Source organism: Rattus rattus, chromosome 3, assembly GCF_011064425.1.
Source record: "Rattus rattus isolate New Zealand chromosome 3, Rrattus_CSIRO_v1, whole genome shotgun sequence".
NCBI classification, from domain to species: Eukaryota; Metazoa; Chordata; class Mammalia; order Rodentia; family Muridae; genus Rattus; species Rattus rattus.
Window position 1 is genome coordinate 221,027,061 of NC_046156.1, and position 17,242 is coordinate 221,044,302.

Sequence of the window (17,242 nt, forward strand, 5' to 3'; positions counted from 1 at the left end):
TTCTATAACACAGATTTCTGAAACAGAGCTTTTATATTTTCATCATTTAAATTTTTACCTACAAAAACCGACAGAATACTCTCACAAAACCTCTTCTATTAGACAGGAAATTTGAAAAGATACTTCAGTAGCTAGTCATTTTAAATAAGTAATCTGACACCATTTGACTGTTTAGCAAATCTCCACTCTAAACAGAACATTTAGCAGTAGTTCTGGTTTACCTTCAGAAAGTGGTTAAGAGCCTTTGTTCTGTCTTTCCTTGTTTCTTCACCCATGAGCCAGTATGTCAACCCAAGCTGGTAATGATACTCAGCAACTTCAGCATCTTTCTCCAGTGCTCTCTGGAAACTAAATCACCAAAGGGAAGTGAAAAGGAGTACTGAGTGTATAAGAGTGCGTGTGTGTGTGTGCGCGTTTAATTTCACTTCTAGCATAGGAACTATAAATTTTTCTGTAATGAATTTCTAATCTAACTAGTTCATCGTAATGCTTACTTAGCCAATGTAAGATTTGGCCCTGTGCTTCTTAAAAGCTCTTTTTCAATAACATAATTTTTTGCTTATTATAGTCTAAATTCTGAAGTTGTGACATGTTTTTGATTTGGGAATTTCCTTATTTATTTTATGCATACGGGTTGCGTGCACGTGCACACACACACACACACACACACACACACACACACACACATACACACGCCACAGAAATCTACAATTAGACCTTCATTAAGCCCATTTTGAGTTGTTGTGATTATTTCCAAAATATCATAGGACATTACTGGAGCACGGGCAACCTACAGAGTCTTACCTCGCCTCTGCTTGCACATAGTCCTTCTTAGTAAAATGAACATGAGCTTCAAGAGCGTGAGCCTCAGACAGATCAGGGTACGAGGCTACGAGGTCTTCCATGATCTGTGGAGGAGACACTTGTCAATTCCATTAAAAACCATTAAAAACCAATGGGGCTGGAGAGATGGCTCATGAGTTAGAGTGCTGGGTGTTCTTCCAGAATCCCAGGTTCAATTCCAAGCACCCACACGCTGGCTGTTAACCATCAGGAATCCATGCTCTTTCCTGACCTCTGAGGGACCCAGTCACAAACATGGCATAACATACATACAGGAAAGACACCCAAACACATGAAATACAATAAAATATTTTAAAATAGCTTTTGAGTTTAATTTCTTAGTTGGCTATCTTGTTCAGTTTTTTTATTTTATATTTAATTTTACTCTATTTTTGGATCTTGGTGCCAAATTTAGGGCTTTAAACTTTGTAGACAAATACTGTACCACTGAACTAAATCCCCAAACCCTCTTTTAGACCTCAAATAGTACTCCACTTGAAAGAAAAGGACCAACCTTTGTAGCTTTGTCTACAGCACCTGTGTTCAGACAGGCCAGGCCTTGGAGAACCAGCAGTCCCGGGGTATTATCTGTGTCAGAAAGCTAGATGAGAAACAATGGATAGCTGTTACAAGTCTCTCCAGACAGCTTGGGAGTGTCTGCTCTACTTAGGAACCACAGAAGAGCAAGGTGGGGAGGATGGCGTCAGAGGATAGTCCCCTCACTATCCAGTTCCCAGCATTCAAATGGGGACGTTTCAAATAGAGCAGCCTTGCATGACTGCTACCCAGCTACAGAATCATAAGCTCAGATGCTGTTTTCCCGGGTATATATCCACCATTTTGCTAATACCCCTCAGATGAATTAAACCAATGTCAGTTACTATAACTTCTTGTCTGTGCTATTTCAGCATACACATCTAAGATAAAGTTATTTGTAAATGGCAACCTTACTACCATTCTCTGATCCAAAGCCAAGCCAACTGTATGGCTCTCTTAGCATCAGATTTCCGAGCTGACTCAAAGAATTTAAGAGAAATATTTTAGCCAAATCTACATATATCTCAGTTAGATGGTAATTCTTTTAAGTTTTAAAGTAACTTTTAAAGAACAGGGCCCCCTTCTATTTTTCTGCTTTCTTCTTTACAGTTTAACTGTGACAATACAGACCATTTGCCATAGTGTTACAATGTTAAGTTTTTATGAAGTAAATGTCCTTGAGCTGCTTGACATTCTCTCTGGTCCTGTGTCAACATGTAGGGTAGATGCTTGACCTGACCTGGGTCTGATGTTCTGCTGATATATGCTATTTGTCATGGTTGGGTCAGACTACCTTTTCTATCTGTGGAAGCCACAGATCCTCAACACCTACACCTCTTTATTCACTTACGATTATACAATGGAGCTTTCTAGTCTATTATAGCACTTTTCCTTATCACATAGTACTTAAACCAAGAGAAAGTTCCCTTATCTGTTTGGCTATCTTGAGCAGTTCATAGAGAGGCATGACTAATGCTCTCACACTTTACAGTGTGTCCCTTATAGTCAGTAATGTGTTTTCAACAAGCTGTTCTGATTTTTTTCTTTGTGGTACTGTTGCACTGGAACTTAAACATATTTAAACATTAAACAGTACATGCATTGTTGCCATTGGTGGACAGCTATGATCTTTCCAGCCAGTTCCCATGTCTCCTTAGTGTGGTTCTTTATAGTTTCTTTGCTTTCTAGCATGACATGATGCTTTGCACTCAACAAGTTTTCTTTTTCAGATATGCAAATATAAATTCCTTTAAAAACTTTTCTCTATGCATTAGGAAGGTATTCATGAAGCATCTACACAAGGTACACACTGAGGAAAGACAAGTAGAGATGCTAGGTTTTCTGAGACAGGGTCTCAGTGTGATTCTGACTGGCCTGGAGCTCATAATGCACCACAGGTCGGCCTTAAACTCATGACCATCATTCTGCATGAGATCTGTGTTGGGCTAACAGGTATGAACCACCACATCACAATACTTAAAGAGTTCTTGAGGGGTTGGGGATTTGGCTCAGTGGTAGAGCGCTTGCCTAGGAAACGCAAGGTCCTGGGTTCGATCCCCAGCCCCGAAAAAAAGAAAAAAAAAAGAAGAGTTCTTGAAGGAGGCCAATGGCTGATGTCACTTTAAAGAAATGACATAGAAAGCAAAATCCTTTGAAATACACAAAGCAATGATTTAAAAAAAAAATTGCAATAAATATCTTCCAAAGTTCTCACTATCATCATCTGCCCACTGTGTTCTCACGAAGGAATTTCAAAAGCCTGAAGAAATCAGTTCCCTCTTTTAAAAACAAACCAACATCTGTGGATGAGGCAAACATTACATTTTTAAACAAGAAGCTATTTAGTTATTAATTGTTCAATAATCTGTAAAACATTTTCTAGAGAAAAAGTCCTAAATTGTTAATAAGCAAGTAATGCTACTTCAAAAGGACAGAAACGAGATGGGAGAACAGGCACTGAAACAAAGCTGTCACGAGAAGTACTGAAGTACTAACCGTAGGCACACGAGAAGTACTGAAGTACTAACCGTAGGCACACGAGAAGTACTGAAGTACTAACCATAGGCACACGAGAAGTACTGAAGTACTAACCGTAGGCACACAGATAACAAGGAGGTCTAAGAGTGTCAAAGATTTCTGAGAGTATAGACAGACACTAAATTTGTGAATGTAACTCAGAACGTACGGTGGTAAGCATGTGACGGGAAAGAAGGCTGGCACCCAGTACTGGAAGCAGAAGCTGAGAGGGAAGGTTCAGACTACATACCTGATCAAGGATACGCACTGCCTCCTCCAACGATGCACAGTCTGAGAGTTTAAGCAAAGCCTCTGCTTTCAGACGAAGACAAAGATTCTTCTGATGAAGACTGCCACCTGACGCACCGAGGTTATCTATGGTCTTCAGAGCTGACAAGATTAAGAACATAGAACGCAAGCTCCAGAGATTCAGTTTGTTTGGATTTTAAGAATGGCATGGGGCCAGTGAGACAGGCTAAAAGACAATGGTGCTTGCCCAGCCCAACAATCTGACTACAGTGCCCTGGACCATGAGATAAGGGAGACAGAGTTCTACAAGTTATCCTCTGCCTTCTACACTTATGTTATGGCATGTGTACATGTATCCTTACAAAAAAAAAAGGACGGCAGAAAGGGACGAACAAAAGAAAGAAAGAACAGAAGGAAAGAAGGAAGGAAGGCAGGCAGACTAAAAAGAAGACTTTTAATAAAGAATGGCATGACTGCTCTATAGTTAAGAGCACTGGCAGCTCTTCCAAAAGGCCTAGGTCTGATTTCCAGCACCCACAGGGCAGATCACAATCATCTACAGTTCCTTTTCCAGGGGATCCTGTGACCCTTCTTCTGCCCTCCACAAGCAATGCATGAAATGATGCATAGACACACATGCAGACTTTCCCATATATATAACATAGAGTCAATCTTAAAAATATAAGATTTTCTTAAAAAAACAACCCATAATACACTGCACATACAGTGAGCAAAATTCCTATTATAAATACATATATAATTATAACATATAGAGAGAAATGAATAATTCAAACACAAATAAACTCTCAAATTCTTCTAAAAAGACCTGAATTTAAAACTAAACACATGAATTTAAGACCTCTATCTTCCCACGGTATACAATAAAATTAAAGACACTTAAGAATAACAGTGGTACTAGTCCTCTGCAGCGAGCAAATTCAGGGCAGTGGAAGAGGAGAGAGGCTGAATTACAATCCACTCTTGAATGCAGAAGTTTGGCAACTAACTGGGTTGAGAACAAAGAATTATCCCTCATCTATATCTATCACATTAAGAATTCATGAAACTCCTAACCATACCAAAAATTTCTTGTTGGAAAGGCTGAACATCCATACCTAAGCCCACACCTTAAAGATAAATATACTAGCAGACATACAGACAAATATACTACCAAACATTCATACAGATTTGTCATTAATTTCTCTTCCTCAGTGCAATTTAAATCAACCTCAAGTTTAAAATTAAAAAAAAAAAAAGTCCACTGTAACAATAGTATCTTTCTCAAGTTGACCAAAACAAACAGCATCAGTCCCCACTATGTGCAAACACAAAATCCATCAAGAATACCTCGATTGCAAGAAAGAATAGCTTCCTTAGGTCTGTGCACTTTGACTTGGGCTTCTGCTAGATGACACCACCCAGCTATGCAGAGAGGGCTTTCCTTCAAGCCTAGAAGGATGAGGTAATCACAAATACTGTGGGTTCCAGGAATCAAACTCATGTCTGCATACTTACAAGCACTTCCTGACTGATCTACTTCCCCAGCTGTCTAAAACTGCAAATCAGAGTATAATACTTCTGTGCTTTCATGGGCTCCTACTCTCCTCAGCATGCAGTGTAAGCTTTTGAATAATGCTTATAAGGCCATGCTCAACCTTACTTCCTGTCCTGTCCCATACCCAAAATCCATCCTCAAGCCTTAATTATAGACCTACCCTGAGCAAGTTTTCCTCTTAGCTCTACCAATCCATAAATGTACTCCTTGACCTCACTGTCTCTACCACACACACAGTAAATCAACTCTCCTCATTCTGTCAGACATATCTCAGCTTGAATGTAAGTTTATCCAAAACACCACACCTAGGACGACTAAATTAAGCCTCTCTATTTCTAAGGTGTCACTGTGACACATAAAGTAGAACTTTTCCACACTCTTACATTGAAAAGTTGAAATTCAAATCTAAGACGCAGGCTCCAGAGTGTGTGTGTGTGTGTGTGTGTGTGTGTGTGTGTGTGTGTGTGTGTGTGTGTGTGTACATACTAGTTAATCTCCTTATATGAGGCTAATAGTCCCTACAGACTGATTACCTATACACTCATAATATGCCACACGGTATACATTCATTACCTTCTGTTAGATGACTGATAGCATCTTCATACTTCTTGTCTTGTAAAGCTCTAATACCTAAGCCAATAAGGCCTGGACCACTTTTTGAATTCATTTCCACTAGCTTACAACAATACTGGTGTCCCTCATCTGTCAGGCTCCCTGAAAGGAAAAGCGAGCATTATAAACATGCATATTTACATACATGTGTGTGTGCATATACATATATACATACATGAACACCAAATTTTTAACTACCAATATCTATATACAAAAATGTCATACTTCATATATTCTTTACCAAATCCTGACTTAAGGAAGTAAAAACATAAATAAAGCAAATACAGAAAGCACTAAAGCCTCATTAACACATTTAAACACTGGAAGTAAAACTTGTTTACATACAAACTCTGAAACTAAATTCATGATCAAAGGTTTCAGAGGAGAAAACTATGGCTCGTACTAGGACTATCACAGAGCCATGACTTGCCAGATCTCTCCCCTACTCAGCTTTCAGCAGTATTACCTACGCAGCTATATTACTTAGTATTTACACAAAAGAAACAGAGGACCTTACTGGTTTCCTGAGGCAGTAATTCATAGCTAGAGGCACAGCACTGGAATCTGGTGAACATTTTCTGCACCCTACTATCAAAAGATGCTGCACCAGACTTACAACACTGACTGAAGACTTTGTCACACTCTTCTCAGGTTTACATATGCAGCAATGCACTCACACATTTTTTAATCAAATGATTTTTGCCTATATAATAATATGCATTAATTATCCAATGCTGTAAAAATCTTAATTTATTTTAGTAAAACAATTTAGATTAGAAAACATATATTTTTGTATAGTTCCATTCTAATTTCTAGAAATTCATACCAAAAAGAAATGAAAAGTGTGATTTATCTTTATACTTAATGAGGAGCATTCAACACCTTAATAAATTGTTTAATCACACAGTAAAGTTCTTAAGAAGTGACTAAGACAGACAAAACAATACAGGTGGAGAACAAATAAATATAATTAATATTTTAAAAAACCTATTGTTTTAACATCTATTGTAAAATAACAGCTCTAAACCATATATGGAGTCACTGACTCAATCATAGATATTAAGAGTAAATTTTTAATGTAATACCATTATATTTCAACATAATGCATATCAGATGCATATCAATGAATAATTTGTAATGTTATATATTGATGTAGAACCTCAAATTAGCAAAAAACTAAACATTCACAATAGCTCAAAGAATTGAAAATTCAAATTTAATTCAATCTTTTAAAAAGCACTGTATGGAGGCGAATGCCAGCAGCAAACCACTGAACTGAGAATAGGACCCCAGTTGAAGGAATCAGAGAAAGAACTGGAAGAGCTTGAAGGGGCTCGAGACCCCATATGTACAAAAATGCCAAGCAACCAGAGCTTCCAGGGACTAAGCCACTACCTAAAGACTATACATGGACTGATCCTGGACTCTGACCTCATAGGTAGCAATGAATATCCTAGTAAGAGCACCAGTGTAAGGGGAAGCCCTGGGTCCTGCTAAGACTGAACCCCCAGTGAACTAGACTGTTGGGGGGAGGGTGGGGAGGGGAATACCCATAAGGAAGGGGAGGGGGGAAGGGGATGTTTGCCCAGAAACCGGGAAAGGGAATAACACTCGAAATGTATATAAGAAATATTCAAGTTAATATAAAAAAAAAAGCACTGTATGATAAAATATGAAACCAGACTGAAATAAATATCACTTTGATCAGTTATTATGTTTCCAAACTTGACTTTTTTTTTCTGTCAAGGCTACCTCACTATTATCTCTACAAATATGAATTTCAAAACATGATGCAACTAGTGCCATGCTAAAATAAATAAGAGTAAAATTAAAAAAATAAAAAATAAAAAAGGGCAGAACGGTGCCTGCACGCACCCTGGCAGTCGGTCGCTCTCTCATGAGTTCCAGCTCTAGCAGGCCATTGGAACTAGTTATGATTTATCTCAGCAGCTCCACGATACCCGGAGCAGCAATGTCTCTACCCATCTAGTTCCCAGGAAGGTCACTACCATACCTGTTTCATACAAGGACCACCTATCTCTCAGCTCTCTTACCATGAACTCTGCTCACATTTCTAGTACCTACCCCCTGGTCCCAGTGGCAGCTACCCTCTTGTAATTCTCTGCTGCTGGTCTGTTTACATTCCCAAAATCCGCCCCCTAATAGTTATGCTATAAACTCTATAGCATCGAGCTATAAACTTGATTTTAACAACCCATTAAAATCAAGACTCAACAAACTACAACTTAACAATCAGATTTACATGTTAAATTCTCAATCTACAATAAATTCACACAATAAACTCACAATGGATTAATAAGGATATAAACCGCCCACCTAGATAAGATAAATTTGCTTACAGAAATTCATCCTAACTACCTTGGCAATTCAAGACCACTTGGATCTGGCTCATCCTTCTGTGTCTCCATCTTGATTCCTCCTCCTTCTCTCCAGCCTTACTTGTTTTCCTGTCGAATCATGGTCTTGACCTAACTGGTGCCAGTGCTCACCTGCATGATGACATCTACCTACAACATGCCCTCAATGTCCTCCTCGGCAATGCTGTGGCTAAACAAGCGTTTCACTCTGAGCTGTCTCCCTGGGCCCCAGAACACAAAGTCATAAGCCTTAATGAAGCTGTTTTCTGCTTGAATTTAAAGAGTCAAGAGCCTCCTTGTTTGTTGTATTTCAGGTACAAGGCAAAACAAATCAAAAGGGTCATTTAACACATATACACAAAAAATACCTTTCGACAAGTGGCAACCAGGAAGTTATTCAAACTCTGTTATATGAAGCTGACAAATGAGTCATATTGAAAATGAGTATTGAGGCTCTACACATAAAGCAAGCCCAAGAAGGATTGACTACACTTGTCCTTGGGGGAGAGAGCACAATGATGAACTGTTGTGAAGCAGCAAATTGGATGGATACTAAAGTACTCTGGGGAGTAAGGGTATACGGCTTTTCATGGACTTCCAGGTTTCTAGAAGCTCTATGTTCTCAGAATAAACAGTTTGGCTCAGGATGATGAAAAGAGAAATCATGCACAACTTGGCACTGTCCTGTAATAACTATTCATTTCACCCCCAGAATAACCATTTTCCTTGGAACATACGTACAACTGGAGTGCTCCATCCCACAGATTATTACAACAACTCACTAGCACATGAACTCCCTGGGTCTTACCACACATATGAGCAATAACCCATCCCCTAGTCACCATGATACAGAGAGCCCTTTCAGTTCTATCTACTATCCATACACAAATGCTCTTCAGGAATACTTTTGTTGTTTCGTTGAGACAGAGTCTTATGCAGCCCAGGCTGGCCTCAAACTTGGTATGCAGGTGGCCTCCCCTGTGCCTTCTTCCTCACCCTGAGATTACAGGCATGCACCACCATACTCAGCTTTTAAAACAATAGGTTTTCTCATCAGTCAACATAACCCTTCACTATGTCTTTATTGTCCTTCACACACACACACATGCACAAGCATTCAAGTACACACGCACACTGCCACCTCCTATTTCCCCAAAACCCCCAACTTCAAATAAAGCCTGGGCCTCTTGCAAGTTAAACAACACACTTATCAATCATTCTCAGTGCAACTACATTTTAAATGCCCACAGAATGATTCTGGTTTTTATTTTATTTGATAGTCAGGGTTTTACACCATTTAATTTTTGTTTCTGTTCTATCCAATTTACTCTAGAACAAAGTCTAAGTTAAATCTCAAATCCATTTTATTGCAAACCTCAAGGAATGCTAGTAAGTGTGCATTTTGATGAATGTTAGGTTTGAAAGTGTCTCATTTTTTTAACCTATAATTCACACTAATTGAGGAAGGAATCGAATATCAAAGAAATTACTAAATTTACATGTGAAACTCTGCAGAAGGACATGAATGCCCAAATACTTACCTACACCATTTGGAGCAGACAATGGAGAAAATGGTGCTAAATAGAACTAGAAAGAAAGTAACTACCAGTCATTAAGTCTCAACAGCAACTTAACAGCCACAAAGGCCACATCCTTATGTCACACACTGGCTCTTACCCTAAACTCTAAAAAAAAACTGGATAATTTTGAAATAATGTTTCCTGTGAGATGAAAATCAAAAACATGTATCTTCTTGTGTTGACAGGTCTTCTTCCAAGGGCTTAACACAACATTTGTCATGTTCACTTAACCCATCTTTCAGTGGTCTAGAGAGAAGACATCACCATAATCCTCCTGCTGCCCCTCTGAAAGTTTGCTGCCCCATCACAAGCTTCCCTTCCACTGCTTTTCCCATAAATGCAGTTAGTACAGGATTCCTTGGAAAGTCAGTTGGATGGTGTTTTGCTGGGGCAAACACATGAAGGAACATTTCATTAAAGTGGACATAGGTGTGAAAAGATAAGGCAGACTCGTGAAAGAATGCTTGCTGAAGCAGACACAGGAGAGAGGATGTTCTGCTAAAGCAAGTATACGTGAAAGACACCTGATAAATGATTCTTTGCTAATGACACACCTATATTGGTCCACCTTACATTTCATAGTGTACGGCAGTTTCTTGCTGCTTCCATGAACTGATTAGATGCATGCGCTGGGGCAAGGCATGTGGAGGATACATAATGTTTGGAGGGTATAAGTAGGACTCCGCAGAGGGATGGAGAGAGAGCTTGGCTTGCTCGGACAGCTAGCTGTGCAACTCTTGGGAGTCTCAAGTCTTCAGTGATCTTCCCTTTCCTGAGAGAGGCACAGCTGAGAATTTCTGGCATCCCTCCAGGTCCCTCCTGCTGACTGGAGGTCACTTCACTGCTGCTGCTATCCAGACTCTACTGCACTGGACTGCTGCTGTATCCATGAACTGTTTGTGAGTGGACAGAGCTGCTGCTGCCTGCTAACCGTGAACTGAACTGCCAGTTTCCAGACAACACAGGTGGGAATTGCTCCAAAGGACCTTTCTAAGGAGGTCCTCTTCCCACCCCATCCCCTGCCCCGTATCCTTTCTTCCCCACTACTTCTGGTGGGTAGTGGGCTTCAAGGGAGGTTAAAGCATTTAAGAACCATCATTAAAAATGTTTTGAAAAAAATTAAAGTTACAGTAAAGTTCCTCAATTACTTTTCTCCTTAAACTTCTAATTACTACAATTTTCTCCATCACTACTTCAATTCAATTACTTTTATTTAAATTGACTTTTATTTGCTTTATTCACAGAGGAACAAAATGACCCAAAGCCCACCCCAGGAGGACTGACAGCTCAGAAACCAGAAACCTGAAGAACACTGCATAATACACTTCAACAGTTATAGAGTCCTTTCCAGATAACTCCACTGATCTGTGCCTTGTCTAGGCAGCTCAGATTGCCTCAGAGCATCTTTGAGCAGTCTTTTAAAAAAATTAATTAACTTTAATTATTTAATTTATTCACATACCAATTGTTCCCCTGCCCCATCTTCCCTTGCAGAATTCTTCCCCTTGTTCCCCCTCCCCTTCCGCTCTGAGAGGGTGCCCCCCCCTCATGTATTCCCCCTCATGGGGTGTCAAGCTTCTACAGGACTAGGAGCATCTTTTCCCACTGAGGCCAGAGAAAGCAGTCATCTCTAAATATGTGCCCAGGCCTTGGACCAGACTCTGTATGCTCTTTGATTAGTGGCTTAGTCTCTGGGAGTTCCCAGTGGTCCAGGTTAGTTGACACTGTTGGTCTTCCTTTGGGGTTTCCAACCCACCTTCAACGTTTTCAGCTCAGCAGTCTTATATATATAGGCTTGGTGAGGGAGAGCTGTACCATATCTGGTCAGTTTCAGGGACTTACAGAAACCTTTTATTGTTTACTTCCTGAGTTTAAGGAGCTTCACTGAAAGATGGAATGTTTTTACCTCCCACTTAGAATATCTTTTCTAATAACCTGTGTCTTAAACTTTATCTTCTCTTCAAACTAGGTTTTAATTTTCTAGGAAACTGCTATAAAACACCTATAGGCAGCATATTGTTTTGTTGTTGTTATCCATGTATTTAGTTTCATAGATCTATTCAACCACTCATTGTCTTTTCATTATATAATTTAAGACACTTACATGTAAGATAATACTGATAGGTAAGGATTTACCATGGTAATTTTAATGGCTTTGTTTGTTCTCTAGATCCTTTGCTCTTCTATTGCTGATTTCTTCATGGTGGGGACCTTTTCTCTAGTACTCAGTATCTGGTTTTTTGGTTTTTTATTTATTTTTATTGGATATATTTCTTTATTTACATTTCAAATGTTATTCCCTTTCCCGGTTTACTGTCCATACACCCCCTAACCTCTCCCCCTCCCACATAAGGGTGTTTCCTCCCCATGAACACCCCCTTACAACCAACCCCCAATATTCCCCTTCACTGGGGGTCCAACCTTGGCAAGACCAAGGGCTTCTCCTTCCACTGGTGCCCAACAAGGCCATCTTCTGCTACATATGCAGTTGGAATCATGGGTCAGACCATGTATAGTCTTTGGGTAGTGGTTTAATCCCTGGAAGCTCTGGTTGGTTGGCATTGTTCTTATGGGGTTGCAAACTCCTTCAGTTCTTTCAATCCTTTCTCCAATTCCTCCAACGGGGATCCCGTTCTCAGTTCAGTGGTTTCCTGCTAGAGTCACATCTGTAATTGACATGCTCTGGCTGTGTCACTCAGGCGAGATCTATATCTGGTTCCTGTCAGCATGAACTTCTTAGCTTCATCAATCTTACCTAGTCTTGGTGACTCTGTGTGTGTGTGTGTGTATACACATATATATGGGGCACTAGTGGGACAGGCTCTGAATGGCCTTTCCTTCAGTCTCTGCTCTAAACTTTGCCTCCATATCCTCTCCTATGGATATTTTTATTCCCCCTTTTAAAAAGGAGTGAAGCATCCACACTTCCTCTTGAGCTTCACATGGTCTGTGCTCTCTCCAGTCTCTTTCTGCAGGCACTCGGAGCTATGAGTATTCCCCTAAGTACTACTTTCATTGTGTCCCATAAGTTGGGTACATTGTGCCTTCATTTTCATTAAATTCTAAGAAGTCTTTAATTTCTTTCTTTATTTCTTTCTTGCCCAAGTTTTCATTGAGTAGAGTGTTGTTCAACTTCCATGTGTATGTGAGTGTTCTGTCGTTATTGTTGTTATTGAAGACCAGCCTTACTCCATGGTGATCTGAGAGGATGCAGGGGATTATTTCTATCATCCTGTGTCTGTTGAGGCTTGTTTTGTGACTGATTATATGGTCAATTTTGGAGAAGGTACCATGAGGTGCTGAGAAAAAGGTATATCCTTCTGTTTTAGGATGGAATGTTTTAGGATGGATATTCAGGATGAGAGTTCATCTTAGTGGATTTTTCCTTTGATGACATGTTCTTCCTTATCTTTTTTGATGACTTTTAGTTGAAAGTCGATTTTATTCGATATTAGGATGGCTACTCCAGCTTGCTTCTTCAGACAATTTGCTTGGAAAGTTGTTTTCCAGCCTCTTACTCTGAGGTAGTGTCTATCTTTGTCTATGAGGTATGTTTCCTGTATGAAGCAAAATGCTGGGTCTTCTTTATGTATCCAGTCTGTTAGTCTATGTCTTTTTATTGGGGGAATTGAACCCATTGATGTTGAAAGATATTAAGGAATAGTGACTGTTGCTTCCTGTTGTAAGAGATGGAATTATGTTTGTGTGTCTCTCTTCTTTTGAGTGTCTTACAAGAATATTACTTTCTTGCTTTTTCAAGGGTGTAGTTTCCCTACTTGTGTTAGCATTTTCCATTTATTATCCTTTATAGGGCTGGACTTACAGGAAGATATTGTGTAAATTTGCTTTTGTCATAGAATATCTTGGTTTCTCTATCTATGTTAACTGAGAGTTTTGTTGCATAAATTAGCCTGCCTGGACTGGCATTCCTGTTCTCTTAGGGTCTGTATGACATCTGCCCAGGATCTTCTGGCTTTCATAGTCTCCAGTGAGAAGTCTGGGGTAATTCTTATAGGTCTCCCATTACATGTCACTTGACCTTTTCCCCTTACTGCTTTTAATATTTTCTTTCTTCTGTGCATTTGGTGTTTTGACTATTTTGTGATGAGAGGAATTTCTCTTCTAGTCCAATCTATTTAGAGTTCTGTGGGCTTCTTGTATGTTTATGGACATCTCTTTTTTTAGGTTAGGGAAGTTTTCTATAATTTTGTTAAAGATATTTACTGGCCCTTTAAGTTGGGAGTCTTCACTCTCTTCTATACATATTATCCTTAGGTTTGATCTTCTCATTATGTCGTGGATTTCCTGGATATTTTAGACTAGGCACTTTTTGCATTTTACATTATCTTGGACGGTTGTGTTGATGTTTTCTATGGTATCTTCTGCCCCTGCGATTCTCTCTTCTATCTCTTATATTCTGTTGGTGATGGCTGCATCTATGATTCCTGATCTCTCCCTAAATGTTCTATCTCCAGGGTTGTCTGCTTTGTGCTTTATTATTTCTGTTTCCATTTTTAAATCCTGGACAGTTTTGTTCAATTCCTTCACCTATTTGGTTGTTTTCCTGTAATTCATTAAGGGATTTTTGTGTTTCCTCTTAAAGGGCTTCTACTTGTTTACATGTTTCATCCTGTATTTCTTTTAAGGGAGTTATTTATGTCCTTCTTAAAGTCCTCCATCATCATCATAAGATGTGATTTTAAATCTAAATCTTGCTTTTCCGATGTGTTTGGATATCCACTATTTGCTTTGGTGGGAGAACTGGGTAAGACCAACTTTTCTGCTCCAAGCGACCTGCCTGCTGGACTCTGGACACAGTCCCACAGGAACAGCTGAAGACCAGTAGACAGGAAAGACTACACTCCCGAAAGCAGAACACTCTGTTCCCAAAACTGGCTGAAAGAAAACAGGAAAACAGATCTACAGCACTCCTGACACACAGGCCTATAGGAAGGTCTAGCCCCTATCAGAAATAGCAGAACAAGGTAACACCAGAGACAACCTGATGGCTACAGGCAAGGGCAGATACCCAAGCAACAGAAACCAAGACTACATGGCATCATCGAAGCCCAATTCTCACACCAAAGCAAACACTGAATATCCCAACATACCAGAAAGCAAGACCTAGATTTAAAACCACATTTGATCATGATGCTGGAGGACTTCAAGAAAGACATGAAGAACGCCCTTAGAGAAATGCAGGAAAACATAAATAAACAAGTAGAAGCCTACAGAGAGGAATCACAAAAATTCCTGAAAGAATTCCAAGAAAACACAATCAAACAGTTGAAGGAATTAAAAATGGAAATAGAAGCAATGAAGAAAGCATAAAGGGAAACAACGCTGGATATAGAAAACCAAAGGAAGAGACAAGGAGCCGAAGATACAAGTATCACCAACAGAATACAAGAGATAGAAGAGAGAATCTCAGGAGCAGAAGATTCCATAGAAATCATCAACACAACTGTCAAAGATAACATAAAACGGAAAAAGCTACTGCTTCAAAACATACAAGAAATAAAGGACTCAATGAGAAGATCAAACCTAAGGATAATAGGTATAGAAGAGAGTGAAGACTCCCAGCTCAAAGGACCAGTAAATATCTTCAACAAAATCATAGAAGAAAACTTCCCTAACCTAAAGAAAGAGATGCCCATAAACATACAAGAAGACTACAGAACTCCAAATAGATTGGACCAGAAGAGAAACTCCTCCTGTCACATAATAGTCAAAACATCAAATGCACAAAACAAACAAAGAATATTAAAAGCAGTAAGGGAAAATGTCAAGTAAAATATAAAGGCAGACCTATCAGAATCACACCAGACTTCTCACAAAAGACTATGAAAGCCAGAAGATCCTGGACAGATGTCATACAGATCCTAAGAGAACACAAATGCCAGCCCAGGTTACTGTATCCTACACAACCCTAAATTGACATACATGAAGAAACCAAGATATTCCATGACACAATATTTACACAAATTTACACAATATCTTTCTAAAATCCAGTGCTACAAAGGATAATAAAAGGTAAAGCACAACATAACTAATCATCTTGGCGACAAAACAAAGAGAAGAAAAGCACACAAACTTAACGTCACATCCAAATATGAATATAACAGGAAGCAATAATCACTATTCCTTAATGTCTCTCAACATCAATGGACTCAACTCCCCAATAAAAAGACATAGAATAACAAACTGCATACGCAATGAGGACCCTGCATTCTGCTGCCTACAGGAAACACACCTCAGAGACAAAGACAGACACTACCTCAAATTGAAAGGCTGGAAAACAACTTTCCAAGCAAATGGTCGGAAGAAGCAAGCGGGAGTAGCCATTCTAATATCAAATAAAATCAATTTTCAACTAAAAGTCATCAAAAAAGATAAGGAAGAACACTTCATATTCATCAAAGGAAAAATCCACCAAGGTGAACTCTCAATCCTAAATATCTATGCTCCAAATACAAGGGCACCTACATACATAAAAGAAACCTTACTAAAGCTCAAAACACACATTGCACCTCACACAATAATAGTAGGAGATTTCAACACCCCACTCTCATCAATGGACAGATCATGGATACAGAAATTAAACAGAGACAGAGACAGACTAAGAGAAATCATGAACCAAATGGACTTAACAGATATTTATAGAACATTCTATCCTAAAGCAAAAGGATATACATTCTTCTCACCACCTCATGGTACTTTCTCCAAAATTGACCATATACTTGGTCATAAAACAGGCCTCAACAGATACAGAAAGATAGAAATAATCCCATGCGTCCTATCAGACTACCATGGGCTAAAGCTGGTCTTCAATAACAATAAGGGAAGAACAGCCACATATACGTGGAAGTTGAACAATGCTCTACTCAATGATAACCTGGTCAAGGAAGAAATAAAGAAAGAAATTAAAGACTTCTTAGAATTTAATGAAAATGAAGGTACAACATACCCAAACTTATGGGACACAATGAAAGCTGTACTAAGAGGAAAACTCATAACACTGAGTGCCTGCAGAAAGAAACAGGAGAGAGCATATGTCACCAGCTTGACAACACACCTAAAAGCTCTAGAACAAAAAGAAGCAAATACACACAGGAGGAGTACAAGGCAGGAAATAATCAAACTCAGAGCTGAAATCAACCAAGTAGACACAAAAAGGACCATAGAAAGAATCAACAGAACCAAAAGTTGGTTCTTTGGGAAAATCAACAAGATAGATAAACCCTTAGCCAGACTAACGAGAGGACACAGAGTGTGTACAAATTAACAAAATCAGAAATGAAAAGGAAGACATAACTACAGATTCAGAGGAAATTCAAAAAATCATCAGATCCTACTACAAAAGCCTATATTCAACAAAACTTGAAAATCTGCAGGAAATGGACAATTTCCTAGACAGATACCAGGTACCGAAGTTAAATCAGGAACAGATAAACCATTTAAACAACCCCATA

General features: G+C 39.1%; 1 protein-coding gene across 1 annotated transcript in view; it reads right to left on the reverse strand.

Moving 5' to 3' along the window:
* Ttc37 (tetratricopeptide repeat domain 37) overlaps positions 1 to 17,242 on the reverse strand; it is a 108,608-nt gene that overhangs the window by 64,191 nt on the left and 27,175 nt on the right. Inside the window, exons 12-17 of the mRNA XM_032899117.1 lie at positions 5,774 to 5,914; positions 4,993 to 5,094; positions 3,647 to 3,786; positions 1,358 to 1,444; positions 805 to 908; positions 222 to 348 (exon numbers count right to left, since the gene is read on the reverse strand). Of these exons, the coding sequence (XP_032755008.1) occupies positions 222 to 348; positions 805 to 908; positions 1,358 to 1,444; positions 3,647 to 3,786; positions 4,993 to 5,094; positions 5,774 to 5,914 (701 nt within the window). The remainder of the gene's footprint in view (positions 1 to 221; positions 349 to 804; positions 909 to 1,357; positions 1,445 to 3,646; positions 3,787 to 4,992; positions 5,095 to 5,773; positions 5,915 to 17,242) is intronic.